The following is a 15,194-nucleotide window of genomic DNA, read 5'->3' as shown; positions in this document are numbered from 1 at the left end:
CCACAGAGATTGATACACCAGTGACCGGAAGCCTTTGGTGTCCAGATTATTTCAGAGCACTGAGTGGTCTCTCCAGATGGTATGTCCCTTTCTGCTTGCTCAGTATTTGCGTTTAGGCCTGTTACCTGGGAGTGGGAGTTGGTGTCAGGAGGCCCCACTCAACCCCCTACCTGTATTGGACACTCAGGCTCTGATTCTTCCTCCTGCTCAGAGAGCAGCAGCCCCCTTTCCAGTTCTGTGAGGACCTCCCAGTGTCCCGGCCTGGAGATGCAGTGTGGAGCAGGGGTCACTGCAGCCCTTGAAGAGTGGGTTTGGCCTGCGGAGTGTGGGACAGAAATGAGTATTGCGGCAGGATTCTGGCAGCAATCTGCCTGGTCCACTTTGGAGAGAGAGGAGGGCAGGAAGGCCATGGCCTGGGTACTCTAGATGGCCAGAGGCCCTGCAGACGCCCCACCCGTGTACCCAGTGACCACTCCCTTCCCCTGCCCTGGGGTCACTGGTGGGTTTACACATGTATACAAGGTGCACAGATGTGGCTGTGTGGAGCATGCGTTGCTTGTGACCCCATCCTTGGTCTGCACTCTTATAGGGCACCATCAGGGAGGTCTGAGACACTGGCCACACCCTTGTGTAGAAGGAAGGCCATGTCCTGGTGTTGGAGGGGCTGAGATGTTGGGCTTATTTGAGTCATCCTACTGCAGATCAAGTGTCGTTTCAGTGGGTCAGCAAAGAGTACTCAGGTTGGAATTCTGTGAGGGAGAAAATGTGTGCGTGTTCTCCTAGGATGAGTCGGGGCAGGCGGGTGGAGAAGGACATCATCTATTTATGCATTTGGCCACTTTGCTCCCATGATGTCTTTGCTCCTGCAGGAGAGGGGAGGAGGGTGGAGGGAGGTGCCCCCACCCATCGGACTTTGCACGGTTATGTGTGATGGGGTTTGTGGGGCCTGCTGTCCCCCAGCAGGCACTGGCCTCTGGTCTCAGTTGGGGTCAGACATGGGTGCCAGGCAAGCCCTTGGGGGAAGCCTGGTGCTGGCTGCTCTGGAGTTTGCACGCTCACGGGTTGGGGCCACTGCCAGGTGTGGGAGAGTAGGCTGGGGCTCTGTTCTTGTGTCCCAGGAGGGGTGCGTCAGCACAGGAGCAGACCTCCGGTCCCCCTGCTGGCCTTCCCCTCCCCATGGGACTCTCATATGTAGGGTTGGCCACACTGTCCCTCTCCATCGGGTAGACAGCAGTCCCTTTGTGGGTTGTAGGCTGGTTCTTTTGCTCATGAGCTGAAGGGCTTGGAGAGGTAAAATGGTGAGAACAGGGTCATGCATGAATCTGCATCCCCGCTCCCGGGAAGCCATGTGGGCAGGAGTTAGAGGCTGGTTCCACTTCTGCCTCCATCACTGACCGTGACCGTGGGCCTCTCTGCCTGTGGGGCTCACTCATAATCCCCAGATGTTGAGTTGGCATGAGAATCCACGTGCCAGCCCCACGACAGCCATTATGATCCCCAGTCTACAGAAACAGAGGTTCTGAGGAGTTACCTGTTGTGCCCCAAGCCACCCAGCTCTTAAGAGGCAATGCTGGGGTTTGAACCCAGGACTCTGGCTCCTGGCAGCTACACTGCTGTGTACTGACACTGACTTGCTGACCACGTCATTTCTCCTCCTGGACAAGTCACTTCTCCTAGGGGAGTAGTTATGTAAGTGACGGCCCATCACGTGTAGACATTAGAGGTGATGCTTTTAAATCCACAGAATGATGTTTCAGGAAATAAGAAAAATACAAACAGTATATTCAGCATGATTCCAATTTTGTAAAATCACACACACACACACACACACACACACACACACGTACACGGCAGGAAGCTGTGTTAACCATGGTTATTATATATCTGACTAATATATAATAGGAGACAACTTTTTTTTCTTTTTTCTTTTCATAACTTGGGAGCTTTTTTTTTTTAATTGAAGTGTAGTTGATTTACAATGTTGTGTTAATTTCTGCTGTTCAGCAAAGTGATTCAGTTATACATATATACATTCATTTTTAATATTCTTTCCTATTATGGTTTCTCATAGGATACTCAGTATAGTTCTCTGTGCTATGCAGTAGGACCTTGTTGTTTATCCATTCCATATTATAATAGCTTACATCTGCTAACACCAACCTCCCAGTTCATCCCTCCCCCAACCCCCTCCCCCTTGGCAACTACAAGTCTGTTCTCTGTATCTGTGAGTCTGTTTCTGTTTTGTAGATAGGTTCATTTGTGTCGTATTTTAGATTCCATATATAAGTGATATCATATGATATTTGTCTTTCTCTTTCTGACGTACCTCACTTAGTATGGTAATCTCTAGTTGCATTCATGTTGCTGCAAATGGCATTATTTTGTTCTTTTTTATAGCTGAGTAGTATTCCATTGTATATATGTACCACATCTTCTTTATCCATTCATGTGTCGATGGACATTTAGTTGTTTCCACATCTTGGCTATTGTGAATAGTGCCTCTGTGAACATAAGGGTGCATGTATCTTTTTGGATTAGAGTTTTGTCTGGATATATGCCAAGGAGTGAGATTGCTGGATCATGTGTAATTCTATTTTTAGTTTTCTGAGGAACCTCCATACTGTTTTCCACAGTGGCTGCACCAACTTACATTCCTACCAACAGTGTAGGAGGGTTCCCTTTTCTCCACACTCTCTCCAACATTTATTGTTTCTAGACTTTTTAATGATGGCCATTCTGACTGGTGTGAAGTGGTACCTCATTGTAGTTTTGAATTGCATTTCTCTAATAATTAGCTATGTTGAGCATGTTTTCATGTGCCTATAGGCTATTTGTATTTCTTCTTTGGAGAAATGTCTATTTAGGTCTTCTGCCCATATTTCTATTGGGTTGGTTGTTTTTTTGTTGTTGAGTTGTATGAGCTGTTTGTGTATTTTGGAAATTAAGCCCTGTCGGTCATATTGTTTGCAAATATTTTCTCCCATTCTGTAGGTTGTCTTTCATTTTTTTATGGTTTCCTTTGCTGTGCAAAAGCTTTAAGTATGACTAGGTCCCATTTGTTTATTTTTGTTTTTATTTGTATTGCCTTGGGAGACTGACCTAAGGAAACATTGCTATGATTTATGTTAGAGAATGTTTTGCCTAGGATCTCTTCTAGGAGTTTTATGGCGTCATGTCTTATGTTTAAATCTTTGAGCCATTTTGAGTTTATTTTTGGGTATGGTGTGAGGGTGTATTCTAACTTCATTGATTTACATGCAGCTGTCCAGCTTTCCCAACTCCACTTGCTGAAGAGACTCTTTTTCCCATTGTATATTCTGGCCTCCTTTGTTGAAGATTAATTGACCATAGGTGTGTGGGTTTATTTCTGGGTTCTCTGTTCTGTTCCACTGATCCATATGTCTGTTTTTGTGCCAATACCATGCTGTTTTGATTACTGTAGCTTTGTAGTATTGTCTGGAGTCTGGGAGGGTTATGCCTTCTGCTTTGTTCTTTTTCTCCAGGATTGCTTTGGCAATTTTGGGTCTTTTATGGTTCCATATAAGTTTTAAGATTATTTGTTCTAGTTCTGTGAAAAATGTCATGTGTAATTTGATAGAGATTGCATTAAAAATCTGTAGATTGCTTTGGGTAGTATGGCCATTTTAACAATATTAATTCTTCTTATACAAGAGCATGGATGTCTTTCCGTTTCTTTGAATCATCTTCAGTTTCCTTTATTAATGATTTATAGTTGTCAGCATATAAGTCTTTCACCTCCTTGGTCAGGTTTATTCCTAAGTATTTTATTTTGGGGGTTGTGATTTTGAAAGGTATTGTTTTTTTTACATTCCTTTTCTGATATTTCATTGTTAGTGTAAAGAAATGGAACCAATTTCTGTATGTTAATCTTGTATCCTGCTACCTTGCTGAATTCATTTATCAGTTCTAGTAGTTTTTGTGTGGAGTCTTTAGGGTTGTCTATATATAGAATCACGTCATCTGCCTATAATGACAATTTTACCTCTTCCCTTCCAATTTGGATACCTTTTATTTCTTTTTCTTGTCTGATTGCTGTGGCTAGGATTTCCAATACTATGTTGAATAGAAGAGGTGAGAGTGGGCATCCTTGTCTTGTTCCAGATTTTAGTGGGAAGGCTATCAGCTTGTCACCATTGAGTATTATATTGGCTGTGGGTTTGTCACAAATAGCTTTTATTATGTTGAGATATGTTCCGTCTGTAACCACTTTGGTAAGAATTTTTATCATAAATGGATGTTGAATTTTGTCAAATGCTTTTTCTTCATCTATTGAGATGATCATGTGGTTTTTGTCTTTTCTTTTGTTTATGTGACGTATCACATTGACTGATTTGCATATGTTGAACCATCCTTGTGAACTTGGGATGAATCACACTTGGTCGTGGTGTGTGATTATTTTTATGTGTTGTTGGATTCAGTTTGCTAATATTTTGTTGAGACTTTTTGCATCTATATTCACCAACAATATTGGCCTGTAATTTTCTTTTTTGGTGGTGTCTTTGTCTGGTTTTGGTATCAGGGTGATGGTGGCTTCATAGAATGTCTTTGGGAGTGTTCCCTCCTCTTCAATTTTTTGGAAGAGTTTGAGAAGGATCAGTATAAATTCTTTTTTGTATGTTTGGAAGAATTCGCCTATGAAGCCATCTAGTCCTGGACTTTTATTTGTAGGGAGTTTTTAAATTACAGATTCTATTTCAGCTCTAGTGATTGGTCTGTTCAAATTATCTGTTTCTTCTTGATTCAGTTTTGGTGGGCTGTATGTTTCTAGATCCTTGTCCATTTCTTCTAGGTTGTCAAATTTGTTGGCATATAAATTTTTGTAGTATTCCCTTATGGTTTTTTGTATTTCTGTGGTACTCATTGTTATGTCTCCTTTTTCATTTCTTATTTTATTTATTTGGATTCTCTCTCTTTTCTTCTTGGTGAACCTGGCCAGAGGTTTGTCAGTCTTCTTTACCCTTTCAAAGAACCAGCTCTTGACTTTATTGATTTTTTCTATTTAAAAAAAAATTATTTATTTATTTATTTATTTATTTACTTGTGCTGCGTCTTAGTTGCAGCAGGTGGGTTCCTTAGTTGTGGCTCGCAGGCTCCTTAGTTGCGGCTCGTGGGCTGCTTAGTTGGGGCATGCGTGTGAGATCTAGTTTCCTGACCAGGGATCGAACCTGGACCCCCTGCATTGGGAGCGCGGAGTCTTAACCACTGCGCCACCAGGGAAGTCCCTCTATTGTTTTTTAAATCTATTTTATTTTTTTCCCCTCTGATCTTTATTATTTCCTTCCTTCTGCTGACTTTAGGTTTTGTTTGTTCTTATCCTTCTAATTCTTTTTTTGTTTGTTTATAAATTTATTTATTTTTGGCTGAGTTGGGTCTTTGTTGCTGTGCGTGGGCTTTCTGTAGTTGCGGTGAGCGGGGTCTACTCTTCGTTTCGGTGCTCAGGCTTCTCATTACGGTGGCTTCTCTTGCTGTGGAGCATGGGCTCTAGGTACGTGGGCTTCAGTAGTTGTGGCTCGCGGGCTCTAGAGCGCAGGCTCAGTAGTCGTGGTGCCCTGGCTTATTTGCTCCGTGGCATGTGGGACCTTCCCAGACCAGGGCTTGAACCCGTGTCCCCTGCATTGGCAGGCGGATTCTTAACTACTGCGCCACCAGGGAAGCCCTCGTTCTAATTCTTTTAAGTGGTAGGTTAGGTTGTTTATTTGAGATTTTTCTTGTTTTTTGAGGAAGGCCTGTATCGCTATGAACTTCCCTCTAAGAACTACTTTTGCAGCATCCCATAGATTTTGCATGGTTGTGTTTTCATTGTCATTTGTCTCAAGGTGTTTTTTAATTTCCTCTTTGATTTCATCGTTGACCCATTGGTTTTTTAGTAGCATGTTGTTTAGTTTCCGTGTAATTGTTTTTTTCTCATTTCTTTTTTTGTAGTTGATTTCTAGTTTCATGCTGTTGTGGTCAGAAAAGATGCTTGAGATAATTTCCATATTCTTAAATTTGTTGAGGCTTGTTTTATGCCCTAGTATATGGTCAATCCTAGAGAATGTTCCATGTGCACTTGAAAAGAATGTGTATTCTGGTTATTTTGGATGTAATGTCCTGAAAATATCAATTAAGTCTTAACTGTTCTGTTGTATCATTTAGGATCTCTGTTGCCTTATAGATTGTCTAGAAGATCTGTCCATTGATGTGAGTGTGGTGTTAAAGTCTCCTACTATTATTGCATTCTTGTCAGTTTCTCCCTTTATGTCTATTAGTATTTGTTTTATTTATTTGGGTGCTCCTACATTAGGTGCATTAATGCTGACAAGTGTAAAATCCTCTTCTTGTATTAATCCTTTTATCATTATATAGTATCCTTCTTTACCTTTCTTTATGGCCTGTGTTTTAAAGTCTATTTTGTCTGATATGAGTACTGTGACCCCCACTTTCTCTTCATTTCTGTTTGCATGAAATATCTTTTTCCATCCCCTCACTTTCAATCTATGTGTGTCTTTTGCCCTAAAGTGGGTCTTTTGTAGGTAACATATTGTAGGCTCTTGTTTTTTTTGTTTTTTTTTATCCAATCTGCCACTCTGTGTCTTTTGATTGGAGCATTTAGTCCATTGACATTTAAGGTACTTATTAATAGATATGTATTTATTGCCATTTTAACCTTGTTTTCCTGTTGATTATATATTTCTTCTCTGTCCCTTTCTTTTTCTTTTTGTTTTTCCTTTTGTTGTTGGATGATTTTCTTTTGTGTTATGCTTATGTTCTCTTCTTTTTGGTTTTTGTGAATCTCTTGTATGTTTTTGATTTGTGGTTACCCTATTTTTCAAGTATGTTAACCCCATCCTGTTTCTACTTGCCTTAGACTGGTAATCGTATAGACTCAAACACATTCTAGGAAATGAAAAAAAAATCTACATTTTCCTACTCTCCTTCCCTGCTCTTTATGATTTTGATGTCCTTTTACATCTTTGTGTTCATCCTTTTGCTGTTCATTGTGGTTATCACTTTCACAGAAATTTTTTGATTTTTTTTTTAATCTGTGGACTGGCTTATTTAGGTGATTTGCTTTCCAATTGTGATTTTCTCTTTCCTATATATTCTTACTTCTTTTCTATTTAGAGATGACCTTTCAACATTTCCTTCAGGATAGGTTTTATATTTCTGTATTCTTTTAGTTTTTGCTTGTCTGAGAAATACTTTCTCTCTCCTTCTATTCTAAATGATAATCTTGCTGGTTAGAGTATCCTAGGTTGCAGATTTTTCCCGTTCAGGACTTTGAATATATCTTGCCACTCTTTTCTGGCCTGCAATGTTTCTGTAGAGAAATCAGCTGATACCCTTATGGGGGTTCCCTTATAATTAACTCTTTGTTTTTCTCTTGCTGCCTTTAGAACCCTCTCTTTAACTTTTGTCATTTTTATTATAATATGTCTTGGTGTACGTGTGTTTGGGTTTATCTAGTTGGGAACCCTCTGTGCTTCCTGTACCTGGATATCTGTTTCCTTCTTTAAGTTTGGGAAGTTTTCAGTCATAACTTCTTCAAATACATTTTCGATCCCCTTTTGTCTTTCTTCCCCTTCTGGAATCCCTATTATGCATAGATTGGCACACTTTATAATATCCCATAGGATATGATATTATCCCATAGGATATTATCGCATATGCCATATGCGTAGATTGGCACACTTTATATAATTCCTTTATATTATCCCATAGGCACACTTTATATCATCCCATTGGCACACTTTATATTATCCCATAGGTGGATTGGCACACTTTATATTATCCTATAATATATTATCCCATATAATATATTATCTTATATTGCTTTCATTTTTTTTCATTTGACTTTCTGTCTGCTATCCTGATTGGGTGATTTCCATTGTTCTATCTTCCAGGGCACTTATTCATTCTTCTGCGTAATTTATTCTGCTATTTATTGCCTTTAGTTGCCTTTTCGTCTTGGCAAATGAGTTTTCTAATTTTTCTTGGTTCCCCTTTATAGTTTCTAGTTCCTTTTTACAGTACTCTGCATTTCTGTAGACAGCCTTTCTTAATTCCTTCAGTATTTTCATTATCTTCTGTTTGAAATCGGTGTCTATTAGAGTGAAGAGGTCTGTTTCATTGTTTGTTCTTTCAGGGGAATTCCCTTGGTCTTTCAACTGGGAGTGGTTCCTCTGCTTCTTCATTTTACTTATATTTCTCTTAATTCTGTGAGTTTAGGAGAAACAATTATCTACTGTGGTCTTGGAGGGCTATTTATATGTGGGAGTGTCCCTGTGTAGCTTGTGTGGGTTTAATATTTTTGGTGCGAGGGCTGTTTTTAGTACGGATGCATGTCGCCTCTTTCCTCAGCGTGTGCTGGCCGTTATCCCCTTGATATAGGGTGTGCCGATGCAGCGGCTGGTGCCTAGTCGTGGGGTTCTTGGCAGCGGTGGCAGCTCACGCACACCCTTGGAGCACGCCGTGGGAGCAGAGGCAGCTCGCGACCGCTCCTGGATCCCGTGTAGGCAGTGCCCTGCTGCCTGAGAGCTCACACAGGGAAAAAGGCTGGAATAGCAGGTCCTGCCCCTGCCCGCACACACCACCCACGCAGTGGTGCTTGGCCTCTAAGGCGGCCCAGGCTTCCTCTGTGTACACCCCCAGTTGTGGTCACACCAGACTCCAGCCCCTCAGGGTGTTTCCACGCAGCCCACCCCAGTCCTCTCCCCGGTCTGATCTCTGAAGCCCAAGCTTCCACACCCAGCCCCCGTCCACACTGGTGGCCACGTGTCTCAGGCTGGGGAGTGCAGAGCGATGGCACTGACCATCTGTGCAGGTTTCTCTGCATTCTAGCTGCTGCAGACCCGTTGCTGAGTTCTCCTCCGAGGCTCTGAAGCCCCCCTCTGTCCCTGCTGATCTCCCCACCAGTGAGGGGACTCCCCAGGGTGCAGGAACATTTCCTCTTTGACAGCTCCCTCCCAGGGGCACAGGTCCTGTTCTGATTCCTTTTTCACTTGCCTTTTTTCTTTTGTCCTACCCAGTTATATGGAGATTTTCTTGCCCTTTCAGAGCTCTGAGCTCTTCTGCCGGCGTTCAGTAGATATTCTATGAGAATCATTCCACATGTAGATGTATTTTTGATGTATTTGTGGGAGGAGGTGAGCTTCACGTCTTACTATTCCGCCATCTTGATCACCTCTGACATTTTTCTTTTACTTTTTTGGGGTATTTTTCAGAGTTTTTAGAGTGAAATATTTTATATCCAGGAATAAAAGTTATTTAAAACAAAAAAAGATGAACTTGTCCAGTGGGACCACTCAGGAGATAGGCGTCTTCAGGAGCGGGTGAACTGCCTGTCCTTGGGGGTGGGCAGGCAGAGGCGGTGTCCATCTGTTATGGACACAGTTCCGGGACTTCCTGAACAGGGGAGTGGCTGGGGGCTGTGTTCTTCGATGAACTGTGCCATGACTGCCCCAAAGGTCCCTGAGCCTGTGGGAGAAGGGAATAATCCAATGCACTGCTCCTCTCCTTGAACTTGACCGTGCCTGAGAATCACTGGGGATCCTGTTCTAACTCAGACTCTGACTCAGGAGGCGGGCCCAAGACTCTGCATTTTTAACGAGCTCCAGGTGATGGTGGTGCTGCTGGTCCGAGGCCCTAGAGCCACTTTCCTCCTGGATTTGCCCTGGAGGAGTGCCCAGGCACTGCAGAGCAGACGGATGGTTCCAGAGGCAATTGGAAAGGTACACAGGGCTGTGAGGATGAGTGACCTGAGCTGGGTGACATTTCTGGAAGGACTCTTCAGAGATATAAAAAGACAAGATTCCATCCGAGTTGTTGGGTTTGAGACCAGGTCCCCGCATGCTTTGGCTTCGTGGAAAGAGCTCAGTGTTGGAATTTGGTGGGCCAGGATTTGAAAACCAGTTGTGCAGCTTGTTAGCTGTGTGTCCTTGGGCAAGTCATCTCGCCTCCCTCTGCCTCAGTTTCTTCATCTGAGGATAGGAATGCCTGCCAGAGAAGGCCGTGGTGAGGATGAAGTCTGATAAGGTGTCAGATACCTGGCATGCAGTGGGCCTTTAATGAACTCTTGCTTCCCCTAACACCACACGCTCTTCTCTTCTTGAAGGTAGATGAGATTTACCACGATGAGTCCCTGGGGGTCCACATAAACATCGCCCTTGTCCGCTTGATCATGGTTGGCTACCGACAGGTAAACCCCCGTGTCAACAGGCAGTGTTTGGAGGGAGAAGGGGTGGGGGGCCAGAGCATCAGACCAGCTAAGGTATCGGGGAGGGATAACAGCATCTAGGAAACATTTTGTTTCCAAAACTAGAACCCCAAAACCATTAGAATTGAGGTTTCAGTGGCAGAGGCATCTGGGGTTGGTAAGCGGGGACTTATGAATTCCCTCCAATCAGGTAAATGGACAGTCCTCAGCCCCTACAGCTGGAGGTCCTGCTCCATGAATCGGTGGGGAAAGTGGGGCTTAGAGGGGGGGCAGCGACCGAGACAAGTCCTGCTAGGGTTGTGGCCGGGAGTTCTGGGCTCTGTTGCTTGTTTTCCCCCATACGGGAGTAAAAACAGAACTCTCCTCCGGGGGCTGTTGTGGAGATTAATGACAATGAATGCATAGAGGAGATGCTCAGCACAGCACCTGCCTGTGGGTTACTTGAGGAATTAGCAATAATGTGAGTTCTCAGCAGACAGGTGCCCCAGCACAGGGCTTGGCACAGGAGTGTTCCCTAAAACGGAACGGGGCTGTGTGCCGGTGGCAGCTAGAGCCGGGACAGCGGTGACCTTGGGGTAGGCCCTGCCGTCCTGCGGGCCTCGGTGTCCCCTGCTGCTGGGAGCACAGCGCTGGGTGCCTGCTGCAGTCCGTGGGTTCCGACCGGCACTCTGCTGTCTGGCCCCCCAGTCCCTGAGCCTGATTGAGCGCGGGAACCCTTCTCGCAGCCTGGAGCAGGTGTGTCGCTGGGCACACTCTCAGCAGCGCCAGGACCCCGGCCACGCGGAGCACCACGACCACGTCGTCTTCCTCACCCGGCAGGACTTTGGGCCCTCAGGTACGCAAGGTACTGTATTTGCCGTGGCCAGGTGTGTGCAGCTGCAGGGCGGAGGCCAAGGCTGTCTCTGGGGCCAGGTCTTCTGGCAACAAAAAGATCCTTGGGACTTTGGAGACAGGACCTGGCCAGACAGGTAGGCGGCTTTGGAATGGTTTCTCGGGGGCCAGGGGAAGTGAAGGGGCCCCGCTCTGGTCCCTGCTGCCTTGGTTGAGCCTGCAGGTCGCTGTGAGTCAGGCCCTAGGCCCTGTGATCACCATCCCGGAGCCTGGCTGCTCGAAGACCTCAGTGATCTTCAAGATGCTTCTGCCCACATTGTATCCTTCTGTCCTCACTGCAGGCCGTGGGGCACCTAGGGCGGGGCTGGTGTGGACTTCAGAAAGGAAGGCCCTGCTCTACCCGCAGATCCATGCCTCTCCAGCCTAGTGATCCAAACTCATTCATCTCCTGAGATTCTCCCAACTGTGGAATGGGAGAAACAGTAGTATTTGCCTTCCTCCATTCCCGGGCTGCTAAAAGGGCTGAGGGATGCATCCAGTGTCTGTGACAGAGGATGGCTGAAAGCGCTCTGCAGACACAGGAAGCTTTGATCACCCCCAGGTTTCTGTATGGGGAAACCGAGGCACAGAGTGGCAACGAGGCTTGCCTAGGCCTCACAGCAGAGAGGAGACAAAGCTGAAACTCAGACTGGATCTCCAGGCTCCAAGTTGAGGGCTTTGTAGTGTTTTCTGGTTTGATGCTAAAAGAGAGTCGGCCTCTACCAAAAGGACTGCTTGTCTGAATCCCTGAAGCCCCAAAGGCAGGCTTGTACACACACAAACAGATTTACACACATACACACATACAGACACACACGTGTACAGACACATGCATACTCATGCACAGACACACATGTACAGACACACAGACACACGTACACGTGTGTACTTGCATGCCCTGTAGAGCACATCCAGACCTCCAGGACAATCGGGACCCAAGAAGCCTTCTCACCACAGCTTCTCGTTACACCCCCAAAACCATCTCAAATAAGAGAGGATTTCAGCAATTCCGAAGACAGGGAATAGCTATCTGGTCATGGTTGGCTGAAAGCCCGAGGCAGGGAGTGCTCTCTACCATCTCCCCCTCCTCAGATGTCTTCCCCAGCCCAGGCTGCCCTCCCAGCTGATTACAGGCCCTGGGGAGGCGGGGAAGCAGCCCCTGTAGATCACGGGCCTCGCACACAAAGCTGCTCACTCAGTGCCACGCGCCAGCCCCCTGCACTGCCCGCGGCTCCTGAGGCCTGCGCAGCTGTGTCTGCACCTTGCCCGTGCCCTCCCCTCCACCTGCCCACCCCCCACCTCCCCAGAGTCTCTTACCTGTGCTCCAGGCCCAGCTCTAGGCCCCCATAAGTCATTCCCTGGTCCCGCTCAACCCCTCGGTCAGAGCCATTCCCTTCCAGCCACCCTGCACACCCCTCTGTGCTCCTTGAACTCTGGCACAGCACAGCACGAGGTCACCTGACCTCGTGACCCCTAGTCTCCCTGCTAAGCCATCTGCCCCTCCAGTGTGTGGGTGTGCTGGGGGGCTGCGGTCTCGCGCCTGATTCCTGTTTTCCCCGTAGTCTCTAACACGGTGCCAGCTGCTACCCCACGTAGACACATTTGGAGCTTGTTTGTTGACTCACCAGCGGACTGACTATCTGGCGGGATGCAGCTCGGAAGTCGGCCATATGCAGGCTCGGGGCCGACAGGCACAGAGAGCTGCAGGCCAGGAGGGAGGGCGGCAAGCCTTAGGATGTGAGGGCAGCTTAGCCCAGGAGCTGTACCGCGGGTGCATACACATGGGGGGCGCGTTGGAAGGATCCTTCTTCCTCCAGGGACCCTCCGGTGGTGACCAGGTCCGGACGTCCCTGCGGTGGCTGGCTCGGCACAGGCCTCGTCGAGTCCTACCTCACCTGCACGTGACCTCTCTCTCTGCCCTCTCTCCCTCTCCCTGGCAGGGTACGCGCCTGTTACTGGAATGTGCCACCCCCTGAGAAGCTGTGCCCTTAACCACGAAGATGGCTTCTCCTCGGCCTTCGTGGTGGCCCACGAGACCGGCCACGTGTAAGTGGCACCGAGGGGCGAGCTGTGCCTTGAGCTCTGAGGAGGTCTGCGGGTGTGGGAGGCTTCGCCCAGTTTGGACTCCCTTCCCAGTGTCCAAGGAGATGCCAGAGGAGCTGCCCCGACGGGGAGGGAGCCCTGGGGCCCAGACAGCAATTCTGGGCCTGCCTTGGGCCCAGCCCCAAATCCAGGGCCTTGGGAGGCCAGATGTGGCCCTGCCTTTGGCAGGTCAGTAGCAGTGTCGCCTCATAGGCAGTGCTCTGCTCTCTGGGTGGCCTCTATTCCTCCATCTCAGCCACACCTCAGGGCCCTCCCAGTGCTCTGCGATGGAGCCCTGGCCTGAGTCCATCATAAACAGGGGCACTTAGACCCAGGCCTCGGGCCAAGCGGGTGGCGGGCTTGTGTGATCCTCGGGCCCGGATTTGGTTGAGAGCATGTTCATTCATTCATTCAACCAGTATTTCTTGGGCACCTGCGGTGTGCCAGACCCTGTTCTAGAAACGGGGCTGCAGTGGAGAATGGGACAGAAAAGCACGCAAGAAGCTACGTGCTGGGAGAAAACAAATAATCCACCATCCGGTGTCTGGTGGTGACATAGACCTGTCACAGTCACGTCTCCTGGCCTTGTCTGTCCACAAGGGCAGAGCTACAGGACCCGCCCCCAGCTTGCCCGCCCCCAGCCCACACGCAGAGTGAGGACTGTTTTCTGCAGCTGGAAGGACATGGGAAGGAGAGCAGTGGGCCAGTCCCGAGGGCGAGCCTGCCATCCGTGGTTGGCCATGCCCCTCTCTGCATCTGCCTGCCCCTGCGATTTCATCCCAGCCTTGCCCCTCACTGGGTGGGTAGCACCTCCTCTCTGGGGCCTCCGTTTCCTCATCTGCAACACGGAGGCTGACACCAGGGAAACCTCTGAGGGCCCTTCCTGCCCTGGCAGCAAAGCTTCCACATATTCTGGAGCTAGGAGTTTGTCTTCCTGTATGTGGGGGGCAGGGCGTGTCCACTTTTCACTCACAGAGCCCCTCCCTATGGAGAGACAAGGTCAAGCTTAGAGGCCCATGTGTCTCTCTAGTGGTCAAGGCCAGATGCAGACACCTGGGAGTGTTTAAGAATTTAGAACCTTTGGGCTTTGGTGTTAAATACTAACTATAAATATAGAGCAAACTTTTACATTTAAACTATCATCATGGCAGGTAGGTACCACACAAAAAGCTCTGTGCTGGGTACCGCAGGGTCTAGGAGAAGCTAAAGAGGCTGGCACCCAGGGAGGGCGCAGTAAGGGAGATTGAACTGAACAGAATGAAACTGGTCCTTGCACGTGAGACCTTGGGTCTGGAGGGAAGACAGTGCATGGCGTGTGAGTTGTTAACGGTGGTACAGGCGTTCCCTGCTGTGGGAGGGCAGCGCACAGGTAGGGCGGCCAGGAAAGGTGTCCTGGGGCCAGAGTGGGGCTGGAGCTGACCTCGGAAACTGTGAGGACGTGGGTAGGGTTTGAGGAGGGGGCAGGAGGGCAGAATGAGTCCAGCCCCATTGGGGGGCCAGGCGGGGTCTCAGCTTCCATCCAGAGGGGTGGCCCTCTCCACTGCATGGTGGGGAAACTGAGGCCAAAAGTCACAGTCTGAAGCCTGGTCAGGGCAGGGTCTCAGGCCCACCTGCTCATCTTCCCAGGGGTGGGCTCCCTGGGCACGACTGAGGGCTCCCCTCTGTCCTCCCCCACCCTCTAGGCTCGGCATGGAGCACGATGGTCAGGGGAACGGCTGCGCGGATGAGACCAGCCTGGGCAGCGTCATGGCGCCCCTGGTGCAGGCTGCCTTCCACCGCTTCCACTGGTCCCACTGCAGCAAGCTGGAACTCAGCCGCTACCTCCCGTAGGTCACCTCCACCCTCTGGGCCGGGATGGGGAGCAAGCGGCCTGCCACTCCGTCTCCCCCAAGTCATCTCCCCTCCTAAGACCATCCTACTCCTGACACATGCTCAATTCTGGGTTTGCTGGTCAGTTCCTGGGGCTCCGGGGACGTGGAGGCCCAGGATGAGCATTAGACTCAGGAGCTCAAGGCCGAGAATGGGC

The 15,194-nt window shown here is 48.2% G+C and overlaps 1 protein-coding gene across 5 annotated transcripts in view; it reads left to right on the top strand.

Moving 5' to 3' along the window:
* Positions 1-15,194, top strand: part of ADAMTS14 (ADAM metallopeptidase with thrombospondin type 1 motif 14) — a 92,073-nt gene that overhangs the window by 49,746 nt on the left and 27,133 nt on the right. For all 5 annotated transcript variants that reach the window (XM_059899190.1, XM_059899192.1, XM_059899189.1 and 2 more), the window contains exons 5-8: positions 10,115-10,198; positions 10,904-11,051; positions 13,027-13,132; positions 14,851-14,994. In XM_059899190.1, coding sequence (XP_059755173.1) covers positions 10,115-10,198; positions 10,904-11,051; positions 13,027-13,132; positions 14,851-14,994 — 482 coding nt within the window. The remainder of the gene's footprint in view (positions 1-10,114; positions 10,199-10,903; positions 11,052-13,026; positions 13,133-14,850; positions 14,995-15,194) is intronic.

The sequence above is a fragment of the Balaenoptera ricei genome, chromosome 16 (genome assembly GCF_028023285.1).
Source record: "Balaenoptera ricei isolate mBalRic1 chromosome 16, mBalRic1.hap2, whole genome shotgun sequence".
Classification (NCBI taxonomy): Eukaryota; Metazoa; Chordata; class Mammalia; order Artiodactyla; family Balaenopteridae; genus Balaenoptera; species Balaenoptera ricei.
The sequence above is the reverse complement of the archived record's forward strand: the minus strand, read 5'-3'. Positions and strand labels throughout refer to the sequence as shown.